General features: G+C 37.8%; 1 protein-coding gene across 2 annotated transcripts in view; it reads left to right on the plus strand.

Annotated features, from left to right (window-relative positions):
• The window catches only part of klhl4 (kelch-like family member 4), a 46373-nt gene that overhangs the window by 21948 nt on the left and 1941 nt on the right, over positions 1 to 22484 (plus strand). For both annotated transcript variants that reach the window (XM_036568548.1, XM_036568547.1), the window contains exons 2-10: positions 5990 to 6157; positions 6709 to 6845; positions 8642 to 8838; positions 12385 to 12597; positions 12874 to 13060; positions 15343 to 15567; positions 17904 to 18066; positions 20056 to 20268; positions 21139 to 21310. In XM_036568548.1, the coding sequence (XP_036424441.1) occupies positions 6015 to 6157; positions 6709 to 6845; positions 8642 to 8838; positions 12385 to 12597; positions 12874 to 13060; positions 15343 to 15567; positions 17904 to 18066; positions 20056 to 20268; positions 21139 to 21310 (1650 nt within the window). In that variant the 5' untranslated portion in view covers positions 5990 to 6014. The remainder of the gene's footprint in view (positions 1 to 5989; positions 6158 to 6708; positions 6846 to 8641; positions 8839 to 12384; positions 12598 to 12873; positions 13061 to 15342; positions 15568 to 17903; positions 18067 to 20055; positions 20269 to 21138; positions 21311 to 22484) is intronic.

Genomic DNA, 22484 nt, shown 5'->3' on the forward strand with positions numbered 1-22484 from the left:
CAACAAACATTTGGACACTCTTAAAATAATGACCATACTTAGACACACTTAACATACAGTACTAAGGTAGCCCCTTGAGATTGTCCTCTGTTTTGGTCTGTTTAAGATTTGTACGATCAAAATGCACTCAGGCAACTGCAGCAACCACCCACTAACTATTGATCGATTAAATTGTGCAAGTCCAGTAACTGCAGAGACATTACTCTGATATGGAGATACAATGAGCTGCATCACTCACTCTGTACCATAACTAATGGATCTGTTTGCTTTGTCCAGGCAGTAAGACATTTACGTTTTTTTTATATGTTTAAGATTTGTATAATTCATAGTATACACATATTATATAAACATATCATTTATATTATACACAGGCCGTCTATGAGCTAAGAAAAAGCATTTTAAAAGCCTAGTAATGCTTTTGCAATGACCATGTTATATGGTCAGATTTGAATCTTAAACTATGAAGTATTTATAGGAATTCTCTCTAGAGAAAGTATCAAAGCTAGCATGGAGAGGAGTGCAAGCTAGTGCACTTACCATGTGTGGGAGGATCCTGTTCTGCACTCCACTGAGCAGCGTTAAATCTGCAACATTTTGTTTTCATTATTCAAAATAATGGTTATTTTTAAGATAACAATATTTAAAAAAATAAATGTGCCAAAAGAGGTTTGGGAGTAATGCCATAGAAGAACCTCAAGCTCGTTCCCTACCTTAACCTTTCAACAGATGGTTCTTTACAGAACCAGTTTTGTTTGTGAGTGTGAAGAACCTTTATAAAGTTTAAATAACCTCCACATAATGTAAAAAATATTTCTTAACTTCCTAAAGGTTTTTTTTTCCTAGAAACTTATATTCAAGCCAAGAGCCATTTTTTAAGATTGTACCTTTAGGTCTTATTATTTAATTTAGATCTCATGTATTTCATTGCCAGTGAAAACAGAGTTTAAGTATATGTTTTTCATTTTTTGTAAAAAGTCAAAGAAAAATGTGTGAAAAAACGTGAGTTACCAAAATAAAAAAATAAAGATTAAAAGATACAGAGAAAATGGGACTTCCAACACCCGTGCAAGACCTGGTAGACCACCAAACCGTCAACATCAGATTAACAGCACTTAACGCTTTCATCTTTGAGAGAGAGGAGAAAATCAAGCTCCACTCTTACTTCAGATCTGAATAAATCCACAGGTGTTTCTGTCCATCCTTCCACTGTGAGAAAGACAAATCAATGCTGTGGGTCTGAAAGGATGTGTAGATGTCAAAAATCTGTTACTGAGAAAAGGAAATAGATAAATAGACAAAGAAAATTTGTGCTAGAACACCGGAACTGGATATCTGAGATGCAGAGTAAGGTTTTATAGACTAAGTTTGAGTAAAAGAGTAAAACTGAGTTAATGCAACCAACTTCTAAGACTGAGCTTTGGAGGTGTGGAAAAAGATCCCTGCAGATTTCTTTGAAAAACTGAAAGCAAGTCACAAAAGAATGAAGGCTGTAATAAAGGCAAAGGGAGGAAACATTAAATAAATTAAAAAATAAATTATTTGTAGTCGTTGAGGCTTCTGTGTAATTTTCTGTTAAATATGTTTCCTTCTTTGTTCCTGACACTGAAAATTGTACTTTGTTTTCACAGGAAATTTAATAAAGGAAGGGTATTCTCTGGCTTTTGCACAGTACTGTAGGTAATGTAATACAACTGTTGAAATACTGTCACAAAATTTACATTCAACATATAAAGTATCTACAGTGAATTAAACATTATCCCTCAGATGCATTTTGGGTAGTAATGACACCCCTTTCCCATCATAAAACAAAGTCAGTTCTATGGGGAGGAATATTTTCAGTAAATATTTTTGGTCAATTTATGGCTGTTGAGAGAGTAATACAAAAGCAATTAGGTCCTCACATACTGGCAGTCATAAAAAGTCCTTTTGCCTTTTCTTGGAGCTGATACAGAAGTAATGCATCTCATCTTTACAACCCCTCTTACAGCACCTTATTTCTTATTCAGCACACTCAGTGCTGTGCCTGAGACCAGTTATAGTGGCAGAGCGATAAATTACCAGGCTATTTAACGTAAAGGAAAACAGCTCGGGAAAGACTATATCAGGGTTGGAGAAGGGCATGAGGTACAATCAAAACAATCAGGTTCTGGTGTTCGATACATCTTCAGGACAAAAGCGGGTACTACAGGGTGTTAATTAAAAATATTTAACACATTTAAACAAAATGCAACACACGTGTAATTGTGTTTTAAACCTCTGAACGGCCACTGTATCATTAGCAACTATTAGCCTTAAAATATTAATGACTTGAGGACCCTGGCGCATGTAGTAAATCACGTATGCAGATCATGTAAGGGGTCTCAAGTGAACAGAGCCACGGAAATTAAACATTCGGTTGAAGCAGTGCTGATATGTTCCTCCATAACTAAAGCAAAGCCCCACTGGCCCCTTTCGCCCCCTTTCTCTCAGAGCAAAAGGACCTCGTGTTATAGGTTATGTTTAATTAAGGAGAAAGGGAAATGAAGGCAATGCCATAAAGGAGTTTTTGGGAGCAGAACATATGTGAATACCTTGTATCTGAGGATTTAGTCCGTGCTCTATGATCCGCAGTCCAGCAGTGATTATAACTGGCTGTGGCAGTTGTGGCAAAAAATCAGAGTCACCTTAAGACGCTTTCATATGTTTGGATGTGATTCTCGCAGCTTGTAAATATCAGCGCGATCACCCGGCCTTGACAGCTGTCCAGAGAGATATGATAATGTATTCTGTATGAGAATCACCTTGCTGAACTCGAATAGCATAGTTTCATCTCTCTATACCGTAAACAGACCAGATCACAGGGAATAATTCTCCGCGGCTAAAAATAGCTAGGGTGTGAACTCTGTAATTAATCTAATTTGAACCGCCGTATGCTCAGATCTGACTTACGATGGCAGTACACGTCTGCCCTTTGAGGCTAGGACACAAGGGTGGATTCTGCTTCACATGCTGTTTTTCTGGATGGAGTCACAGTTCATAAGGCCACTGATACCACTAACACAGCCTTCAGTGAGATTTACTAAGTAATTACATCTTTAGTACCAGTGTGCAATCCAGAGACAGTGCTCCTGTGTTTTATAGATGCCTATTTCTTTTTTTAACAGTCAAGCAGATGTAGCTGGATGTGTTACTTAAAGTGAACGCATAATATTGAGTTTAACAGCAAACAATAAAGATTATAGTCTAACTATAAGTTTAAAATTGTAATACTCATTAGTGTCCTTTCAAGGTTTTGACATTCTGGAAATCAGCCTCTTCTTAATGCACTGAAACACATAATATGTAATTCATTAAATTACATTAAAAGCAATACAGTACAGCAATATACACGCAGGGTGCTCTCAGTCACCCTTTGCATGATTAAAGGGTTCTCTGCATCATGAAATGTTCTTCAGATTGATGAATAATGTGTTTTATATGGTTCTTTATAGCACCAAAAAGGGTTCTTCTATTATTGCAGGTTTGACATCATAACAATAGAAGAACCATTTTTGGTGCTATATAAAACTCTTTTCAAAACCTTCTATATAGAACCATCTACAGCACCTTCTCCATCAATCTGAAGAACCATTTAACGATGTAAAGAACGCTTTAATCATGCAAAGGGCTCTTTGAGGGTTCATGGTTCTATGCAGAATCATTTTCTTTACTAAAGAACTCTTGAAGAACCATCACTTTTAAGAATGTGTGTCAAGACTTATAAATTACTTCAGTTAGACAAAGTTAGTACTGGTGTCAGTACTTGAATCTGGTCGACATTTAAGGATCAGGTATCGGTATCAGAAGCAAAAAAGTCATATCGCTTCATCCCTAATTACAATGTGTGCATCAACACGCTTGTTGCCAAAAGTACAGTATTGTGCAAAGGTTCATTTAATTTACTGTGAAAACGGCTATCATATACATCTTATTCATTTTTCTGCATCAGGAAAAAGCATATACTTAACAAAAAACAACACAGAAACCTACACAACTAAATATAATATTCATTTTTTACTATAGCTTCTGCTATTTTCAGCAGACTTGCTTTTAGTGTTTCAAAGAAATCTACAGGGATATTTTTTGATGGCTTAAAAAATCTGAGGAGTTGAAAAACTCCAGCAGCACTGCTGTGTCTGATTCACTCATAGCAGCGCAACACACACTAACACACCACCATGTTAGTGTCACTGCAGTGCTGAGAATGATCCACCACCTAAATAGTACCTGACCTGTGGTGGTTCTGGCCATTGAAGAACAGGGAAATAGGGGCTAACAAAGTATGCAGAGAAACTGATGGACCGCAACCTGTAATTGTAGAACTACAAAGTGCACCTAAATGGTGAGTGGAGCTGATAAGATGGACAATGAGTGTAGGAACAAAGATTTTTAATGTTGTGGCTGATTGGCATATGTAAATATGTATATGCACATACAGGTACACAGATATGTGTGTGTGTCTAAAATTATATTATATATTAGTAGTATTTACTATTATATAATTAGTAATAAGAATCATATTTAACAACTGTGTAAACAGTTTTTAACAAACTATGTAAAATAGTTAAAAACAGAACTAAACAATATTTATAGGTTAACCTGAGGCATGTACTCGTTAGACCACTGCAGCTTCTCTGGCTCTGCAAAAATGTTGCTGAATGTTGTTTCACATCCAAATTATTTAAGTAATTTATATCACACGTGTCCCGTACACTTGTGCTACATTGTCAGACTATGCTGGAGTTCTGTAAATATTACATTTACTCAGGCTATCAGTAGCAGCGGTTCTCAGCAGTTTTTGGCTTGGTTGAAGCAACATGCTGCGCATACACCCACTACTGCTTTCTCACAAAATATCGGCATTACAAATTTTGCCATGAGCATTTTCACTGATGCTTGTCAATCCACACTGCTGATACGAATGCATGTCAGAAATTATTTTGTGGTATCGACTCACAGATATCAGCATCACCACTGCTGATACCTATACCGCGTTTTAGAGCCAGGGTCTGCACCTTCCAATACTAATTGGAATCAAGTAAATACAATGCCTTGTTTTTTCTCCATGTGCCATGAATTATGCAGAGTTCCAAAGTTATGAGAATTCTTCACCACAACTTTTTCCCAGACAACAAGACTTTGTAGAATGGGGTCCAGACTTTTAACTAGTTAAATGTCAGCGGTGGATTTGCTCCATGAAGGACACCAAAATAACAGTTTTGAATTGTTTGCCACGGGTCTGAGGGATTATTGCAATGCTTCACAATAGCATGTAATCTACCGGTCTGCAGGGAGAGGAGCTCAGAATTAACATTATCACAGCACTGGGAAGAAGCCAGATTCTGTGTAAAGTCCATGTCTATCGAAAAAATAGAGGAAAGTTTGTTTAAAAAAAAAAATGGTAAGCTGCCCCCTTTGGAATACTCTGGTTCTCAATCCACTTATTTACGGAGTTTAGCTTTAATGGTTTTAATTTGAGCCCTGACAAGTGTGAAGGAAAGAGATATGTGGAGTATCGCACATTTCCAACTGGGGTGTGTCAAACAAATATGTTACTGCATCACTTCTCTGCACAGCATTGACTGCACACTTTCCACAACATTTCATCAAACAACATGACTAAATTCTGGCGTAAGTAAAGTAGCAAACTATCTAAAAATTGTGGTAAACACCAATGTACTTACAGGCCCTAGAGTGCATTAACTGGACATTTCCATTCCGCCACATGCTATCACTGTCACTCAGTGAAGAAGGTGGATTCACACAAATGATAGGTCAGTCAAGGTGTACAATAATAATAAAGCATTGACAGATATATCGACCTTACGGTGCGTTAAGCTCAGTTCTCACTGACATTTCTTACATGTCAAACAGCAAAGCTATGCGGCAGACAGGTGTACTTATTACCAGCTTCACTGAATGACCTCTAATGCACTGGGGACCAAACCGCTGTCTTTCTGGCTCTTCACAGGTTGATTTTGAGCAGTTACTCTAAGATGAGCTCCAACTGCTCAGACGAGTTTTTCCAGGCCACAAACCATGCGGAACAGACCTTCCGCAAGATGGAGACTTACCTGCAGCACAAGCAGCTGTGTGATGTGCTCTTGATAGCCGGAGATCATAAAATCCCTGCACACAGGTCAGTATTCTCCCAGCCAAATCAAAAGGTTTTATAGATCTCCTGCAAGCAGAACAGACACGACTGAAAAGGGGTATATTTATCCTGAGCAACATTTAATTTTTCAAATGCCTTATGCATACATGCAGCACTTCTTTACTTCTGTACTTCACTGCTTGAGCTTTTGCAATAAAAAAGTAATGATCTGCAGATATGCATCAGCCAGCCACAGCAACAGTTTGAATTCTGCTTGTAAGTGTTTTCTCTTGTATACCATTAGCTCCTGTGTTTTTGATGTTACTCAGTAGGAGAATGCTCTCAGTAGTCAAGCTTCATTGAGTACCTCAACGTGGCACTGAACTCAATCAAGGTCTGTCTAGCTCTGCATGATTTAGTCTGGTGAAAATAAATGCTGCACCACACACTAAGGTGTGATTAATGCCTCTCCCTTAAACACAGAGCATGATAAGAAGAACCAGCCTTTCTTATGAAGACTCGCTATTAAGAAACAACATGCATCTAAGCCTATACTAAGCTTTTTGTTGTTTTCTTTTCCTTCCCTTTAATGACAGACTTGTTCTAAGCGCTGTTTCCGACTACTTCGCTGCCATGTTCACCAACGATGTGCGGGAGGCCAAACAAGAGGAGATTAAAATGGAAGGTGTTGATCCGGAGGCACTAAGATCATTAGTTCATTTCGCATACACTGGTCAGTACCTATGTCTCTGCACACTCTTCTTCAGGGGTTCTTTAGTAAAGGCAATGGTTATGTATAATGGTTATGCTCTTTTATCAAGTTGTCTACACAAAATAGTAGGCATGCACAATCAGAATTGGCCATGACCAGCAGAGTTTTTGCATTCGGCAATCAGCCAGTGTATTTTTATTTTGGCTGATCTGTATTGCAATTTTATGAAATAAATAATGTGAGGCAGGGAAGCACCCTTGCACTGGATTTGAAAGCTGCTGCTACACCTATACCAAAATGCCATAGCATAATTATGTATAATTTATTGTGCTAAACAGCTTGTATCCTCTTATCTTTGATGTAGCATTTTATAAGTCCTGTTACAAAATAAGCAACTGATTTTGTTTGAGAACTTTAAATTTGTTTGGCTCATTAAAATGCATTTTATGTATTTCATGTGTTCACAATGTGATTTTGAGAAAAAAAAAAAATAGCCATTAGTCAGTCTGGCTGAAGAAATTAGATTCAGACATACAAATTCATGATCAGTGCATCCTTACAAAATAGCCCATGATATACACATATATACATATAGGGGAATAGGGGCACCTCGAGCGGTTAACCGAGTACTAGAGGACCCGTAGCCGCGCTCATCACCAAAGGCTCTGCGACTTGTAACAAGGCCAGAAGCCTTTTGGTGCTATACAGTATGGGTGTGCACGGCTACGCGTCTCCTATTACTCGGTTAACCGCTCGAAGCGCCCCTAGTTGAATACTAAAATCACTATTTGGATATTTCTTACGTTTCATCTCGAGAAGACAGAAAAATACACCTTACGGACTAACAATTCAGTGAAATGTCACACTTTAGCTTGTATTTGTGAACAAGTGTGCTGTGTTTGTACGCGAGCGCGCTGTCAAGGACCAGACTGAGAAGACAGAGACTGTGCGGTTGTATCGCTATCTAGGCCAGCTAGCTAACTAACTACTCTAACTAGCTAGCTAATGTTAGATAGGTCCAGAAACAATGAGAATATATTTGTCTGAGAAACAACATGTTGACACAGCGTTCGCACTGAGAAGAAACTACCTTGTGTAAAAGGTAACTAAATGACAACGAGTCCTCATTAGCATTCAACGTGACCCTGGTTAGCTCTGTTAGCTCTTATCTGAAGTGGCCTCATTTACTCATCCAACACGAAAACCTACCGATTTTCCTCAGCTGTTTTTCAATAATAAAACATGTTCCTCTGCGTGCTACAACTCCAGGGCTGTCGCATAATAAGGTTAGCCTACAGCCTTATGCTGTACTATTTTCAGCCAATTATTGTAATATTAGCCGATATTATTTTATTTTTAATTTTCGGCGCTGTTTTTCCTTCCCGGAAATCCGTTCATACGGATGCTCGGATATGGAAATTAGTCATCCCAATGCGCATACCTACTACACAGAACAATTTACTAAGAGTAAAGTATTAAATTTGTCAAACATGCACTTTAAGGTTTTATATAACGTTAGCTATTGCACGCTATAATCCATATTAATACATGAACATGTATTAAAGATTACCAGTACGCCTAACAGTTTACAGCTGCACATCCTCCTATCTAGCTCCCATATATGGTTTTTGGGTCTGTCAAGTTTCTGTCGCTAACTTCTAACAAAAGGAAATTTCAAGACTCTGTCTGTCCATACACACTGCTGTGTGTAGTATCTCCGGCACAGCTGCTAGAATTATTTCAGTCAACAAATCCTGTTCGGTACAGGGTGTTAACAGGGTTTCTGAGATGTCCCACTTTTTTCTTCAACTTCACAGGTGTCCTTGAGCTGAAGGAAGAGACGATCGAGAGCCTATTAGCTGCAGCATGTCTTCTCCAGCTCTCACAAGTTATTGAGGTCTGCTGCAACTTTCTAATGAAACAACTTCACCCGTCCAACTGCCTGGGGATACGCTCGTTTGCTGATGCTCAAGGGTGCATGGACCTGTTAAACGTGGCCCACAGCTACACTATGGTAAGACTGCTGCATTACTTTTTTACAGTTTTTTTGAAAACAAAAATTAAATGAAAGCTTGAAGGAGTATTTTACTGTAATAATGTTCCAGTTTTCATCACTGATGTCCAGTGAGAGCAACAGTGGCTGCATGAGTGTATATGTGATGTATCATCTGTACATCACATATACACTGTGATTCTAACTCCTCTGCAATCGTTATCTCGCTCTCCTTATCATTCTTATAGCTTAGAGCTTGGCGATAAGACAAAAATGTAATATCACGATACTTCAGAAAGTTTTTAAGATACACGATATGTGATAATATTTATTTTTTCCTGACATTTGATAAGTCAGTGTTTTAAACACTATTAAAACAGTAAAAACAATGATTTGTGACAGAAAGTGAGGGAATTTTTCACAATAATGATGAATATTGTGACATTGTCCAGCCCTAGTACAGCGTGTCGATTCTTGTTAAGTCATACAGTTGTATGCAAAGATTTGAGCGTTACATTTAGTTAATTTTATAAGTGAAAATAAGTTAACACATCCTTTACAGGGAACAAATGTAAACATGTAATTTTCTGATAATTTTAGTGAACAATTTCTGTTTATTTGCTGAGTTTGACATATTGGAGAAAAATAAAACATGAAATATGTCAAAACATTTGCACAGGTCTTATTTTATGTTTTATAGTTTTCCCAATATGTTAAATTCAGCTAATAAAGAGTAATTGTGCATCAAAATGTGGAGAAGAGTGTTCTCTGTAGAGGATGTGTTAATTTTTTTAACTTAAGAAAATCTACAAAACATGTCATTTGACTAGGGACGGCCAAACTTTTGCAGTCGATAGTGTGATTGTAGTCCTCTCACTTTCATTATCGTTCGTACAGGTCCTGGATTCTTATTACAGTGGAGCCTCTTCAGATTAACTGTTGCTTTCCACTTTGCTGTTGCTTTTGTTAGTTTTGCTCCTTGTGTATTTATCCATATGTCTCCCACAAGCACTGTCCAGGGTACTCTGTGCTGAAGGTATCACATTGCAATTTTAAAGCTGTATTTGAAATAGAGGGCTACAATCACAGATTCAATCATAGGAAAATACACTGTATGAGCAGCTGGGCTTCTGCCTGTAATTCTTTGGGTGGTTCTAAGGGTCAACAAAATTAGTGGTGTTAATATTTTTTTGCTGTAACACATTATTACCGTGTTAACTCCGACAGCCCTAGTAACGCGTTTAATGAATTAATATAAACCTAATTATTAACGCATCCACAAACCTATGCACATTTTATTTTCCCATTAAGTGATTGATTTCAGGGTGTCTGAACTGACCTCTCGGTGTGTGAGAAATGTAGGAAAAGCTACATTAAGTATTCTCAGGGGCTTCAGGATCCTCTGTACACGTTTGTGAGATGATATGCCTCTGCCAAAGTGCGGAAACAACTGAGGAAGATGGCCGTTATCTCCTGAAGGACATCTGCACAGGCTGTTTACATAGGGCTTCCCAGATCAGCGAGGTTAATCTAATCACAGAGCACAAGCAGGGAAACTTCCTTTTCAATCACTTCAGTAATGGACATGGGGTGAACAGAGCTTCCTGGTCTACCATCCGTTGTATCCAGATTAAAAAGTTCCATTTTGATAAGGCATTTCTTTCCTCTTTTCGCTGTGCAATCCCGACATCCTGTCTCTTTGTGAGAGACTAACAGTGTGGCAGTAGTTTAAGCACTGTGCTGCTCCATGTCTGAGTTAGAGATGTCATTGGCATTTAGCTGTCTCAGAGTGGGGAAACTTTTGAAAATGACACTGTTTGCTGTGTGCCTGCAAAGAGAATCAAGAATTTTAGTGGCCACTTTTTGATAATAGGCAGAAACTGATAGCACAAAAAAAACGAACCAAAAACATTTTGGCCTATTTGTTTTCACTTGATCAGCGTACCACCTTGTCCACTTTTTCAAATCAGTGTTGCAAACACCCACATGTACCCCCTCACTATAAACAGCTTTTAGAAAACACCTTTTAGGCCAAAATCACATCTCAAAACTATCGTGAAAGAATGTTTTAGGCATCAGGCAGCGTATTCACAACCATTTCATTTAATCGCTTTCTGTGAGAAGGATTTTAAAGGAATTAAGCTCATCAAATGGCTCCAAACACCATAACTGTGACAAAATCTGACTCAGTAAGTTGTCTTTGCAGTTTCTCTAGAATGGAGCATTTCACAGCAAACCGCTCAGAGTGTTTTGATGTAAAAACGTGAATTGTAGAAATAGTTACTGAATGAGATGTGTTTACAGTGGTGGTGATAGGAACCAGGGGTCTCGATGACTAACACAAATATAGCTATTTTATTTACTATCCGAAATGACCAGTGAGCCTACATGTGTCTTCTGAGCTTTTATACGGAATTTTGATAATGGTAAAATAGTGGTAAATCTGAAAAAGTTAGTTTTTGGGGGACTATTTTGCCTCACAGCATCCTGTGTGTATCTATCAAAAACTTTTAAAAACTTTTATCTGAAACCTTTTGAAAGACAGTGTCTTTGGCATCAGGCAATATGTTTATAACCATGTCACATAACAGCTATCTGTGAGGTAGCCTTTAGAGACATTTAACAGTTCAGTTTGGTTCTTATCATCACCTCAGTATGTAAATCTGACTCTTTAAGTTAATCTAGAATTAAGCATTTCATGCCAAACAACACCGGATGACTTTGTTTACATCTTGAGGATTTAATCATACAGAAATTTTGGAAAATCTGTGGAATTCCCCTTTGAGTCTATTTCAGATCAATGTTGCAAACAGCCACATAACATACTTCCTTAAAATATTTGCCTTTAAGTGGCCCTTAAGCCAGTGATTGTGGTTAAACAGTATTAATTGCTGAAAATGGATGTGTGCTAATAATTGCAAATAATGAATCTGCATCAATGTCACACAGTAAAGAAAATGCAAGTAAAATCTATATGAAGGAGTGGCTGGAAAAAAAATCAATGCATTCAGCTTCTGAGTTAAGCTCTCAAATCCCGCAGATAGCTTTAGGTGATACACCGCTACTTGAATCTGATTATTGATCAATACGATGTTTGCAGCTCTTATTCATTACATAATTTAATCAAAAAGAATCACAGTCCTTGTGAAGAGGAAACACTTGAAGCACTGTAAGTGATGAAAACCTTATTAAGTATTACCTTTTTAAATCTTTCACATAGAAGATTACAAAGCAGTTTTAGACAACAGTCTCAGATGCCCTTGAAATGACAACCAAGCAAATCACTACGCCAGGAGGATGAGAGCCAGAGAAAAGAGAAACGTGACAAGTACATTCGCTAGATCTAAAGGAGATCTGAACTAGTTTTTTTTTAATTGACCTTTAGAATGTCCAATGTCAGTGTGACTTCTTCATCACAAAGTAGTACAATATGTACAGCTAAGGATAAATCATGAATTAGTGAGGTTCAGTACAATATATATATTTATGAGGCATATGCTATCAACTGGATACTGCAGCTTAGGTTGGACTTTAGTGATTGAATATAATTTGGCATTGATCTTTCAGGAACACTTTCTAGAAGTCATTCAGAACCAGGAGTTTCTCCTGCTTCCTACAATGGAAATAGTGAAACTGCTGGCCAGTGATGACATCAATGTTCCAGATGAAGAGACTATTTTCCAGGCACTGATGATGTGGGTGCGCTACGACGTGCAGCACCGACAACGAGATCTGGGAGTGCTACTTGCGTATATCCGCCTACCCCTTCTGCCACCTCAGGTTTGCTTATGACACACAGTTTATAATGGGACGTGGCATTTGATGCAATATAATGCAATAACTCAATACCAAGGAACAAAGGACATCAAAAGTTTAAACCTTTTTCTTGCTTTTAAATGTCTTTAAGTGCTTCTAACATATCAAATATTCCCTGTGGTTGAGCTGAAATTATAAAATAGTGAAACAAATATTAATAGCCTACATAAACATTTTATTGAATTATTCCTCAACCAAGATATGTGGTGTTAAGTAATGATAATACTCATTATTTTCTAGCTTCTTGCTGATTTGGAAAATAATAAGATGTTTTCTGAAGATCTGGAATGCCAAAAGCTACTGATGGAGGCCATGAAATACCATTTGCTGCCAGAGCGCCGCCCAATGCTACAGAGCCCAAGGACCAAACCTCGCAAATCCACTGTTGGGGCACTCTATGCTGTAGGAGGAATGGATGCCTCAAAAGGTGAGTCATTATTTGTTTCCTCTGAGTTAAACTTAACCTCAAAACACCATGCCATACTGTTCCTTGTTAAACAGTTGACTACCATTCTATTAGTTAAAATCTTTCATCAGGCATTTTAGAAAAACAAAATTGAATTCTTTGCACTGACCGACTGATTTGCATTATGTGATAAAAATGAGGACCCACCTTTCTCAGCTGTGACCTAGCATTTGAAATGCAGCTTTGAAGGCAGCTTTTAGCTGCGCTTCTCGCTGGTACCGATTGTCACGTTGTGCGTAATTTTGCAACACTTTTTCGAAACTGTTTTCAGTGACAGCGACAACTTTTGCAAGCAGTTTTTGCATACAAAAGACACATTGTAAACTGCTTGGAATAAAAGCAACATAAAAGGCCTTGCATTTTTTAGTCTTCAGAAGAACCCTAGTGTTATCCCTCTACTCAAGTTAGTTAGCTACCAAACAGTTTGTTGCAGTGTGACAGAAGTTGGATTTCCTCACTAGTGTATTCCAGTTCAAACTCCAAACATACATGTCTAGGGCTTCAGATTCGTGACAAAAAATCAATCTGCCACATTATAAAAGCCGTACCCACTTGAGTCATACGTGTGCTATGTGACCTGTATTGTTTGTTGATTTTTTATGTTATACAGTGTCAGAAACCATGGCAAGTCGCTTTGAGATTGCTTAGGAACTCGACAGTAGTGTGTGATTCAAGGCAAGTGTGTGATGATTTAGGTAAGCGGTTAGTATTATGCAAATTAATGGAATGGAAGATTCCATTATTTGTTAGGTACACTAGACTAATAGCCCCATGGCAAACGTAAAGACATACATTTGTGACACCACAGCATCTTGGGTGACTGATTTGGGGTAAGCTGACAATAGTGTAAAATTAATTGTTGAATGAACTATCCTTTGAAAGTGCCCACATCATGGAAAATTTCATTTTCTGCAGTTTTGAAATAAAACTTTTGATGTAGTATTAAATACTGTTAAAGTTTGAAAATGTATCACTATTTTCATCACGAAAAACAACACATTTACATATCTGCTTATTCAGCCTATAGCAGTTTAGCTCCACCCTTTCACACAGAAGTTATAAGCATAAGCATATAAGCAAGTTTCAGCTTGGACTGTTTTTTTTTAACCCTGTAAAGGGCCAGGGCCCACAGGCAGGCAAAAAGTATTTAACCTAAGAAAAGCTCAACCAGTTTGCTTTGATGTCCCTGTAGTTACTGAATAATAATACTTAGTATGTAATAAGCCTGGGATTTTAAACGTTGTGTGGTGTTCATGTTTTTGTTACTCAGGGGTCCGGTGGACTCACCGCATTATTGTTTTTTAAAATCATAACCATAACGATTTATTTAAAAATACCAGATGTTTAAAATATCACAAGTGGTCAGTGTAGAGTTCTCCTTTAGCAGCTGTAGCCAGTCAGCAGCGTGTCCATGTTGACCACCCTCACACACACACATATACAAACACATACACACACAGACACACACACACACACACAGAAGGCCATGTAGGAGGAGAACAGAGTGAAGGGACACAGCACCTCCACACTTTTAGCCCCCGCGGGTTCACTCGAACACCATGTGTGTAATATAAATGTATAGGGGGTGTACAGTGTGAAGTCATTGAAAATGTGTTATTTCATATGTTCTTTACAGAAAATGAGCAAAGGCCAAGGGATCTGAGGTTGAAATAATAATAAATCACATCATTTTTTATTTTGGTAAACATTTAAAATGGGTCCCACAGACCTGAACACCACACAAGGGTTAAGGGGTTAATGAGGCACAATACGGCCAGTTAGAACAGAGTTTATTTCTATATATCATAGTAACTAAAACAGCCTGTTTAATTCTAAAGGGATAAAGAGTGGTTTGAAAATGGTCTCATAAAAATGAATTGTTCTTGGTGCATAAACTCACAAACTTTATAAGTGAACCTCAGGGAAAAATAAATACTAGAAAAATGTAGAACAGGAGCCCATTAAACGTATAATAACTGAGAATCAGTGGGATTGTGGCAAATAAACACAGGGTGCACTACCAATATCCATCTGTGTCATCCTCTGGAAACTGCAATCCTTATATCCATAGCTTCCCAAGTGTATCAATTCAGTGATACCTGTGTAGTATCTTTTTAGTACCAAAAACATTTTATATGGGTAAGCCATATAGGTTGACACCTATTAACTTTGGCATTTAAATAGAGCAGCTGATCCAGCTTCCAGGGGATGAAACCTGAAATTGACTGTGTATATTTTTTCAGGTTCTACGACAATAGAGAAGTATGACCTGCGCACAAACACTTGGATCCAGGTTGGCATCATGAATGGCCGGAGGCTTCAGTTTGGTGTGGCGGTCATCGATAATAAGCTCTATGTGGTTGGCGGAAGGGATGGCCTTAAGACATCCAACATGGTAGAGTGCTATGATCCAATCACTAAAGTGTGGTGTACTATGCCACCTATGTCAACCCACAGACATGGGCTAGGTATGTTTTTTCTGGGCTCTTTTATTAGTATTTCTTTGTATGATTTGATTGTAATTTGACACATACATTGCCTGAATCTACTTTGTAATGGGAGCCTTACAAATTGCAATCATTACCAGAGCTTAGAACATTTCTTAGTTTCAGAACATTTCTTTCTCTTGGGGGAGTGAAAAAGTAGAAGTTACTGTTGCTGACTCACAGGGAAAAGACATATATAGTTAAAAAGCCAATATAGAGTGCCATTGTGGGCAGGAAACACACTGTATTTTTCCCTTATCACTGCAGCACCAGGAATCACCCTCAACGTTAAGTGCCTTCCTGTTAGCCCACTCAAGCTTGTCCATAAAACACAGATGACTCATTTAAAATGTGTTTCAACATCTCTAACCATAGCTAGCACTATGGTTTGTTGATGAAAACAAGACCTGCTCCAGAAGGTGAGAAATGCATAAAATATAAATAAAAATACATTTCTCACAAAAGTAGGGAAGGAGCAATTCCCAGAGATACCTTACTGAAGGCAATTTCAAATTTCTAAAATAAATTGAAATATATGCCAATAATGTTTTAAGTTGAAAGTAGTAAAATAACAGAAGGATTTGAAGTAGTGAAAATTGGCCATGCATAGGAAGGTTCTATCATTTTACAGTTCTAATTTAGACTATTAAGACTATTAGCAGTATAAGGGAGTAGAGAATGTGTCTGTTGTGAACATTACAAGTGCGGTATCAATACAAGATTGGCCCATGGGCCAGTAGAGATGTATTTATTCCCCAAAGACAAAATTGACTCATTCTGACAAGAAAACACAAGATGATTAGTCGGAGGCTAACTGTATGCATATGAACAAAGTACCAAGAAATGCAAACTTATCAATAGCCCACATCTATTTCAGTAATTGCACTAGGGCCATTATCTTGCGTGGACAGATCATCTTATAAGGGCTAAATCTAAAATGTAGCACACAATACATCAAATGCAGTGTTGAGCAACCAGCAAATGCATCAAATACAGTGCTGTGCAAAGGTCAGACACCACCCTTCATTTATTTAACATATCAAAATGGCTATTAAGTACAAGTCATTCATTTTTCAGGAGATATTTCTGAGGAGGTTAGTTATAAAAACAGGACTTTCTGAAACTGTTCAAACAGTGGTTAAAAGATAGAGATAGTAGACCTCACAACTGTACAATACTTGGTAGACCACTAAAACTGTCACCATCAGATAAACAGTAATTAAAGCTTTCCTCTTTGAGAGAGAGGAGAACATCAAGCTCCACTCTTGTTTCAGAATCTGAAAAAAGTCACGGGTGTTTCTGTCCATTCTTCCACTCTGAGAAGACAACTCAGTGCTGTGGGTCTGAAAGGATGTGTAACTGTTAGGAAGCTGTTACTGAGAAAAGAAAATAAACAAAATGAAGAACATTTGCAAATCAAATAAAGAAGCTGATGGTGTTCTCAGAACAGGACTGACTGGCCCAGAGTCCAGACCTCAGCATCATTGAATTTGTTTGGCATTACTTGCTTAGTGAGAAGGAGAAAATGCAACCAACTTCTAAGACTGAACTTTGGAGGTGTGGAAAAGTATATCTGCAAGTCTCCTGGAAAAATGGAAGTGCTAGTAAAGGAAAAGGGTGGACATACTAAATGCTAAATAATTTTAGATTGTATTAAGTTGTTGAGGCATTATTTGTAATTTTTGTTATATTTATTTTCTGTTCTTTTCTGATGCTGAAAAATGAATGAAGCTTCTACTTAATGGCTGTTTTGGCTGTAAGTTAAATGAAGGGTGGTCTCTGATATTTGCACTGTACATGGCAGGCAATTTTATATCCAGTATGAAGAAAATGGACTGCCGTGTACTTCTGTGTAATTTACAGTACCTTCATAAAACCAGTGCATGGAGGTTGCACTACGAGGTCTGCACAACATTGCAATACCAGAATCATTTTAAAATGTCGGTCAAGGGGCAATTTATACGTCAAGAGCCAAAAAGCAACAGTCAGAGATTTATAACAGAAGCATGAGGGACCTTTTCTGCAGAGGTGGCAGCAAGATGCAGCATGAATACATAATGCATGCTCTAGTGTCTCAGTGCTTCTGTCCTCAGGGTCTGGCCACTGGGAAATTTATTCAGCTCCTGGTGCTTTGTTTAAGGGGAAGCCCTTTTGATTTTCATCTCAATTAATTCAAATGAGAGTGCCATTTAAATTTTATGATTTTTTTGTAGCGCTGCTTACAACAAAAGGCATCTTCTGAGCGATAATAAGCCTTTGAAGATACATATCATTATTTTGGACAAAAGCACATGCTCTTTTTTTCTTTCATTGATAAGGGATTGCCGTGCTGGAAGGGCCTATGTATGCAGTGGGAGGTCATGATGGATGGAGCTATCTGAACACAGTGGAGAGGTGGGACCCCCAGGCCAGACAGTGGAATTATGTGGCTAGTATGTCTACTCCTCGGAGCACTGTGGGAGTCACTGCTCTTAATGGAAAGTAAGGGATTTTCTCTTTTGATCCTTCTCCAGCTGAACAATATATTTCACACATTTTTCCCCCCTACAATATTTAACACACATTTTTCACATAGAGCAAAGATAGAAATGTTTTATTTGGTAGTTGTTATAGATCTGCTTCAACGATTAAAAGACTGAGGGAACATTTGAAATGAATGCTTTATTTAACAGTAGATACTAGCAGTGCATCAATAATGAATTATTATGGCTGATTCCGATTCTGATTTCTTTATAGCCAAATTGGCTGACGGATAATTTTTTTTGGTTGATTTCTATTATCCTTTTAAAAAAAAACAAACAAACTCCATACCTCACATAGTGTAGGCAGAATGAACACATGAAGTGTGTTCCTGTTCATGTATTTGCTATATTTGTGACACAAATAAAATGTTTTGGCTTTATGAGATAATGTTCTTTGCATATGCAAACAAATGTGACATTATGTTGAGACATAACCTCAAAGAGTTTAAGGGGGAAACATAGCCGCTTTTTGTATATGCACTGAAGGGTTAATTATGGTGAAGATTAAATTTTTAGTACATTTCCTCATAGCGACAGAAATGCCCAACTAAGATTAACAAGGTCATTCACGTATTAATCGTTTTAATTTAGTATAGAATTAATTATGTAACTGAAGGGGAATGTGGAAGATCACCCACAGCGATGAGTTTATGTGTTGCACTTCTTGGTTTATTGTTGTCTCCTGGGGCTTAATCGTGATGGCATAGCCTGCTATAGGTGCTGCCTCCAGCATGCAGTGTTGCTCTCGAATGTCTGGCCAGAGAAGTAATGGGCTCTGAGACCCACAAGTCTCCAATGCCTTTTACATTAGAGTTGTTTGAAAAACCGACAGAGGTCGTGCTGGTGTTTTTTCTATCTGAGGAAAACAGAGGCCAGCTGTATGTCTCACTGAGAACATTGACTGACACACCCTGGGGCATTTCTGAATTCGGGTCAAAATCACAACCTTCACGCTACCTTTCAAGCCTTGTGGCCTACTTTTCAAAGTGATTCACTAAGTGGACTCACAGACTAGACAAGTTTTTAAAACAGCTGCTGAAGAAGAGCTTGTAACAAATACATTTATTTATTAGTAGTTTACATGTATCATTATACTAAATTGGTTCAAAGAGTTCAAAAGCTATTTTGGACTTTTGACTGACCTGGACTTTAGACTTTTTGTTTTGAATGACTATGCACTATTTATGTTTATTTTGTTAGAATATATGACTGAGCATTCCATTTTGTCACTACCAAAACAATCATAACACTACCGAAACTTTACCAACTCTTTCGGTAATAACTATTTCAGTAGTGACAATTTTAAATAATTTTGAGCAGGACATAAAAATACTAGCAAACACAACTTTGAACCATTGTACACACATGAAAGTATAATATTTTTCATTAAAACATTTGCAGAAAATGTGTTTCGGTAGTGACAGTTCTTAAGGTTTCACACTGACATTTTCTTCAAAGCAATGGGATCTAACTGCTCACCATGTAGCCATGAGGGGCAGGGATGCAGTCTCACTTTCTGCTCTAAAATTAAACTCATGATAAATCTGAATCTAAATCTAAATCATGATAAATGTAAACCTAAAAAGGACCAAAAAAAAATGAAGTTGGAAAAAAAAATATTATTTTCACAAGACATTTAGGGGTTGGGATCTGGGGCAGCCACCTCCCAATAGAAAGTAGCCTATAAATTATGATTTTCTGTGTATTTTGCATAGGATGTATTTATTACTATCTCAATTAATGGCTTAAGGCATAGCATAATTCTTGTAATATCTAAGTCATATCTAAGGTCTCAGTAAATATCTAAGGTCTCAATCTTTTTTTTTATTTATTTGGTAGAATGGTCCATATAGTAGATCAATATGATATGAATAGTACATTAATAAATTATATTTACATTCTGTTTGAGGAGAATTCTGATTTTATTATCTGCAATGCATTGTTTCAGATTGTTTGCTGTGGGTGGTCGTGATGGGAGCTCTTGTTTGCGGTCGATGGAGTGTTTTGATCCCCATACAAACAAATGGAGTATGTGTGCACCAATGGCGAAGAGGAGAGGGGGCGTGGGTGTGGCCACATACAACAGTTTCCTCTATGCAGTCGGTGGCCATGACGCACCAGCTTCAAACCACTGCTCTCGCCTGTCCGACTGTGTGGAGAGGTAAGAATTAGCAGTAAAATGCTCTCCTCAGAACAGCTCATTACTGTGCTAGCAAACGTCCTGATGGCTCAGGCACCGAAAGGGCTGCAGTTCATGAAAGATTTTTCTGTCTGTGCCACTAGTCACACCTTTCTCAGTGAAACCGCAGTTACCTTACCACTGTGGAATGTGTTTTCCAGCGCACATTTCCATCCATAATCTGGCTTCATACACCCCCTGCTGATGCTGCAGGGAACAGCAGCCTTCACCTGCAGTATGTTGATCTCAGCGGTAGACTCAAATTAAACAGCATGACAGATTGCTGGATGAATTAAACCCACCTAAATAAAACATAATCAAAGAATGAATAACAATGAGCCAGCACAGTATGCAGTAGGGGGAGAACCATTTTTTTATTGAATTGCTTGATATTTCTTTGCGCTAGCTGTAAAATAATGCAGTAAATTAATCAAATCTACACTCAGCAGATGGTCATCTGAGACAGTCATAAAAATGACTGAAGAGAAAGCTGCTGTTTACCCATGCATTGTCATATCGCTCAGTAGGTGCTGCCATTATCTTCTGCTAACATAAATGCGCAATCTGTCAAACAGTGAATTTAATGGACTTGCACTATTAATTGATTTTATGGAGCCACAATTTGCCTTCTTTAGTCCACCTTTATCTGAAGTGCCTAGCACTGTAACACAGGCAAAATATAATGAGCACTGGTCCCTGCTATTGGATATCAGTGTGCTTAACTTCTGTCAATTTCTCTTCCAATAAAAATCACTGTCCTGTGTTGTAATAGCTTCAGTGAAGGTTTCTTTTTGTTTTTACAGTTGCTTGAAGCTGGATTTCAGCTTTGGTCTCTCTGCGCTGTCGTTGCAGGTATGACCCAAAAACAGACACGTGGACCACGGTGTCGTCCCTCAGTGTGCCTCGTGACGCAGTGGGAGTATGTTTGCTTGGGGACAGACTGTATGCGGTCGGCGGCTATGATGGTCAGTCCTACCTAAACAGTGTGGAGTCCTACGACGCGCAGAACAACGAGTGGACTGAGGTAACTTTGATTAATGTTACACTTTCTTTATGGTCAGATTTACACATTTTATTTATTCTCCACACCTGTTCACCACATTGTTCAAGGTCTATTAAAGTTTGATGGCCCTGGAATAAAATAGCACTTGTTTATTTTAAAGAACACTCCAGGTGTTTTATTTAATTAAACATCACCGTTTTTTGTTTTAGGGTCTTAGAATGTGAAAAGCTGTGAAGCAAAACATTCTGTGAGCATTCACGAAAAGGAAGTGAAAGCCTTTCCTGCTATTCATCTCTTTTTCCACTTCACCACAATAGCAAGCGCACAGCACAGAGTTAACCCCACAGTGATTTAATGAACATGTGTTATTCATCCAGCACTTATGTTGTCAATATTCTTAGAAAACCTCATATTTCTGTAAGCGTAACTTTATAGGAGAAAAGAAAAACGTCTTAATGCCTGTTAAAGGGCCCATATCATGCAAAACCAAATTTACCAAATTTGAAGATTATTTTAAATAACACTAATATTATGCACTCAATTTAGAGTTTTAAATATACCTTTTAGTCTCCAGTCCATACAGTCCATATTTGGAAACTAAGCTGCAAAAAAGGACCTCTTTTGAATTCATTGTTTTTGTGATGTCACAAAACGAACGTATTTACGTATATCCACAGTAACAAAAACAGTGTTCAGTTTTGAGGGATAAAGATGTGTTGGACAGTGGTCATGCAAAATGAATCATGACTCTTTTAACATTTACATTTATGCATTTATCCAGAGCAGCCTACAGTTAATAATAATAATAATAATAATATTGTAATATACAATTATATTGGAGAGTTGTAGCGAACGTAGCATTAAGGCTGCCACACACTGGATGCATTACGCCACGCAGCACAATGTCGCATAGCATCATGTAGCAGAGCATTGCTATACTATAATGCGTCGCAGTGACAGCACCGATAAATGTGAAGTTCACTTTCACGCTCTACTCATATAGATTTAATAAAATAAAACTTTTAACGTTATTTATCACACTTATCATCAGTTTACTAGCTCTGTACAAACTCGAGCTGAAAGATACAAGGTGAAAAAAAATACAAGGATGGTAACTTCAGCTGAGGTGACAGACCTTTAGAATTTGTCTGCTGATCTAAAAGACTGACTGCCTTTCAAGCCATATGTCATCTGC

This window comes from Colossoma macropomum, unplaced genomic scaffold (assembly GCF_904425465.1).
Source record: "Colossoma macropomum unplaced genomic scaffold, Colossoma_macropomum, whole genome shotgun sequence".
NCBI classification, from domain to species: domain Eukaryota; kingdom Metazoa; phylum Chordata; class Actinopteri; order Characiformes; family Serrasalmidae; genus Colossoma; species Colossoma macropomum.